The sequence below is a fragment of the Oratosquilla oratoria genome, chromosome 3 (assembly GCF_046742065.1).
Source record: "Oratosquilla oratoria isolate Oo_2021 chromosome 3, ASM4674206v1, whole genome shotgun sequence".
NCBI classification, from domain to species: Eukaryota; Metazoa; Arthropoda; class Malacostraca; order Stomatopoda; family Squillidae; genus Oratosquilla; species Oratosquilla oratoria.
In genome coordinates, this window is record NC_134779.1 from 66,866,788 (window position 1) to 66,870,808 (window position 4,021).

At 39.1% G+C, this 4,021-nt stretch overlaps 1 protein-coding gene across 1 annotated transcript; it reads right to left on the reverse strand.

Moving 5' to 3' along the window:
• Positions 1-637: 637 nt before the first annotated feature.
• On the reverse strand, positions 638-2,806 carry LOC143018538 (uncharacterized). Its single transcript, XM_076173980.1, has 3 exons — positions 2,738-2,806; positions 837-1,966; positions 638-680 (listed from the first exon to the last, which is right to left on the reverse strand). Exons 1-3 carry the CDS (start codon positions 2,804-2,806, stop codon positions 638-640), a joined length of 1,242 nt encoding a protein of 413 aa, XP_076030095.1.
• Between the last annotated feature and the right edge of the window lie 1,215 nt (positions 2,807-4,021).

Sequence of the window (4,021 nt, forward strand, 5' to 3'; positions counted from 1 at the left end):
TTTATGCCTTTTCCTTTTTGGCTACCTCCCTTGAAAGGGGGAAAAAGCCTAGGTATATGTATGTGTATGTATATAGATATACATATATATATATATATATATATATATATATATATATATATATATATATATATATTTGAATATTTAGGCAGCAGGTTCTCCTGTAAGCATATTTGGTTAAAAAATACAGCAACTTCTGTATTTATGATCTTCTTGTTGATACTCTCTACTTTGCGAACTGCAGATTTATGCGTAGAGTTGAGCACAGAAATACTATTACCAAAAGGCATAGTAAAACACAGTGGAGTGTTCTTAATATATTCACGACGTTTCGTACACTTTGTACATTTTCAAGTGATATTGATTACAATAATAAGACATGTTTATATATTGGAAAAAATATAGGTTTTATGGTGCGGGGTGAGGTCACGTAAAATGATCAAGGGGGAGGAATGGTGGTGGAACTACGTGGGATGGTGGAACTGCTTGGGATGGTGGAACTCCGTGGGGAGGTGGGATTCCGTACCGTGGTGGACTTCATGGACGGAATTATGGCAAGGTCTCTTGATTGTAGATTTAATTTTGGAGACTTCTCTTTAATTAGAAGGGCCTCGAGAATTTGCAGGCGCTTGCTATCCTATTCTTGTCCAATAATTTTTGTGTTTTTCTCCATCATTTCTCTTGTAAGAGTGGTGTTGTGGCATGTGATAGTGTGGGTTTTTGGTGTACCGTTTTGGAGGTGGAGAGTGATTCTTCTACTGAGTGTTGTTGTTGTGTATCCTATGTATGAGGAGGGTAGGGACTCACAGTTCCCTATTTTGCACGAGTATTCATACACAAGATGACTCCTTTGAAGTTCTCGGATTTTCGTGGATGGGCTATTTTTCATGAGTAGTGATGAGGTTTTTCTGTTTGTGTAATAGATGACGACATCGAGGAAATCTTGGGGCCGGGTGGGTTTGACAATTTTTTTTATTGTTTGCTTTATTATACGTTCATCTGTACTATAATCCGAGTGCATGAAGGCCTTGTAGAAGATTTTAATTCGTTCACCTTCTTTGTTGGTCGCAGTGTGGTGTAGGTACCATTTATCTATTTCATGCTTAATAATTCTATTGATTTCCTTGTTAGGGTAGCCATTGTTAACCAGGACTTGGGTTGCTCTCTCTATTTCTAGATGAGCGGCACTCCAATTACTGGAATGAGTGAGGGCCCTTCTGATAAAAGCTCTAATGGTGGAGTCTTTATAGCGTTGGGGACACTCGCTCATTCCGTTAAGACACAGACCTGGGTTGGTTGGTTTTGTGTATACACTTGTTTTAAAGTAAAGGGGACTTTGTTGGACGAGGATGTCCAAGTTGGGAAGCTTGTTTTCTTGACTAAATTCTATAGTAAAATTAAGTCCAGAAATCTCCTGCAGCATATCTTTTAAGATGGGAAGTTCAGATTTGTCGTCTACTTTAACAAAGATATCGTCAATGTACCTTGCATAAATTGACGGCTTTTTAAAACAGTTAAATGTCTCTTTTTCAACCATCCCCATGAAAAAATTTGCAAAGAGAACACCAAGTGGGGATCCCATAGCTACACCATCAATCTGTCTATACATATTACCTCGAGGACAGACGAACGGGGCCTCCATTGTACATAATTCTAACAGAGCTTTGAGGGCCGCTTTTGGTAAATCGAGTTTGGGAACACCATTCTCGGGATAGACCTCTTCCAGGATGTAGTTAATAGTACGTGAAATTGGTACATGGGTGAATAAACTTTCGGCGTCTAACGAGGCAATAACACCATTGGATTCGGAGTTACTGAGCAGGTCTAAAAAGTCAGCGGCTGACGACAAGCTAAATCTAGAAGGAACAAATGGTGTAAGTAGCTCGTTCAACTTTTTAGCAATAACGTAAGTAGGGGTGGGAATTTGACTGATTATGGGCCTGAGGGGAGATCCTGCTTTGTGAGTCTAAACGTTACCATAACAATAAACTAAGCCATAGTTACCTACGAGCTTAGGAAGCTTCAGTCCTCCTGCTTTGGCATTGACGGTATCCACAATTCTATTCGCCTTCGTTTTAATTTCTTCTATGGGGTTCCTCGTGATCCGTTCGTGAATATATTAAGAACATTCCACTGTGTTTTACTATGCCTTTTGGTAATAGTATTTCTGTGCTCAACTCTACGCATAAATCTGCAGTTCGCAAAGTAGAGAGTATCAACAAGAAGATCCTAAATACAGAAGTTGCTGTATTTTCTAACCATATATATATATATATATATATGTATCAGATCTGATTGTGTGTAAATTGTTTTTCTTTTGCTTTGAGGGACAATATTACACCCAGGCTTTTGGTATGGCTATGAGGAACCCGTTATCGTCTATCTTAGCCAACATTTACTTGGAATATTTTGAGAAATATTAACAACTATCTATGATAAAAAAGTCATTTGGTTACGATATATAGACGATATTCTGTGTGTTTGGGACAATAACTTATCCATTAATGATTTCCTGATTAAACTAAGTTCTCTGGTACCCTATATTAATTTCACTCTTGAGTTAGAAAATAACGACACTTTAACCTTTATGGATGTAGAAATAGTAAGAGATAATGGAATATTGAAAACAAAAGTTTATAGAAAACACACCAACAATCTTTCATATGTTCACTATTACTCTAATCATCATATCAATGTCTAAAGATATGTTTGTATTTTCATGTGCTTGAGAGCTTACAGGACTTTTTTCATGATGGTCTGGAATACTGGAGAAAATTTCAAATATTCCCTTCATATTCTTAATCATAGTCATAATATGGCTAAGAAACGTTTCCATAGAACATAATATGAAGAGAATGACGAACACCATAGAATACTTGTTCTACCTTTCCGTGAAAATTTCCGTGGTATTGTGAACTTCCTCAAGAAATTAAATGTTAAAATAGCATTTAGATATGACAATACTATAAAAAGAACCTTAATTTCAAACATCCCGCCTAGCAACAAATGGTAGTGTATAAAAATCTTTGCAAAGATTAAACAAATTCTATACTGGACAAACGGGAAAACTTTGGGAACAAGGATTTCCCAACATAAATATAGTGTGAGATCTGCCCAAGAAAACAATATTTGTTTCATCATAAGTCATTAGAGATTAGGATGGTACCCCTTACAGAGGACTTTGTAGCGAGGAATTTAATAAACCATGCCTTTGGTTCAACTTCGCCGATGGCAGGGTTCGAACCACCATCCCCTCGACCTTTCCTGCAAGTAACGACGTCCTAACCCGCTCGGCCAGCGAACTTCTAGAAATGTCTTTTCAGGTGATTTTATTCAAACGAAGGAAAAGCATCGGGACTTTCGTAGGAAAGAAGCTAGGTTTTTTTTTTTTTCTATCTGCAATTTACCAGAATATTTCACCTGTTTAGATGATAAGATTTTACGAGCGAGATATTATTTTTTTATTTAACAGCTCGAAGAATTTTCTGTAGTCTCACTGATTGCTCTTAAATGATGCGTCAGTGTCGTCCGCCAACTGAAGAGACGTTCCACAGGGTCTGGTGAGAGTAGAGCTTTGACATAAGTTCTCCAACAGAACTTAGTGATTTTCCATTCCACTTTCTGGTCGAGTGCCACGCCCTTTTCGACCCACCTCTTGTATCTAGGGTCCTGGAGGTGTGCAATACGCCATGGGCAGTAATCGGTGACCATATTGAAGAGGATCACGCCACAAGACCACAAGTCCGTCGGAGGACCTGCGTACTTCCAAGACCTGAAGACCTCAGGAGCCATGTAAGGTTTCGTACCTACAAGCCCTGTCACTTCCACCTCCTTACCCTTGACGATGAAGACGGAGGCGAGGCCCAGGTCGGCCACCTTGAGGACTTTCTTCTCTGTCAGGAGGAGGTTACCTGGTTTCAAGTCCCGGTGGACAACTCCTCGACAGTGCAGGTAATCTATGGCGGACATCAGTTGACTGAAGTATTTCCCCACGTCCTCTTGGGGAACCTTCTCGTCGATG

Bases quoted from the DNA above. Each gene is read 5' to 3' on its own strand.
- LOC143018538 (XM_076173980.1), bottom strand. From the start codon at position 2,806: ATGATTAAGAATATGAAGGGAATATTTGAAATTTTCTCCAGTATTCCA. The intron at 1,967-2,737 runs GTAAGCTCTCAA...GGTAACGTTTAG, and splicing joins ACCATCATGAAAAAAGTCCT to ACTCACAAAGCAGGATCTCC. The intron at 681-836 runs GTATGAATACTC...CACTCTTACAAG, and splicing joins CTTCAAAGGAGTCATCTTGT to AGAAATGATGGAGAAAAACA.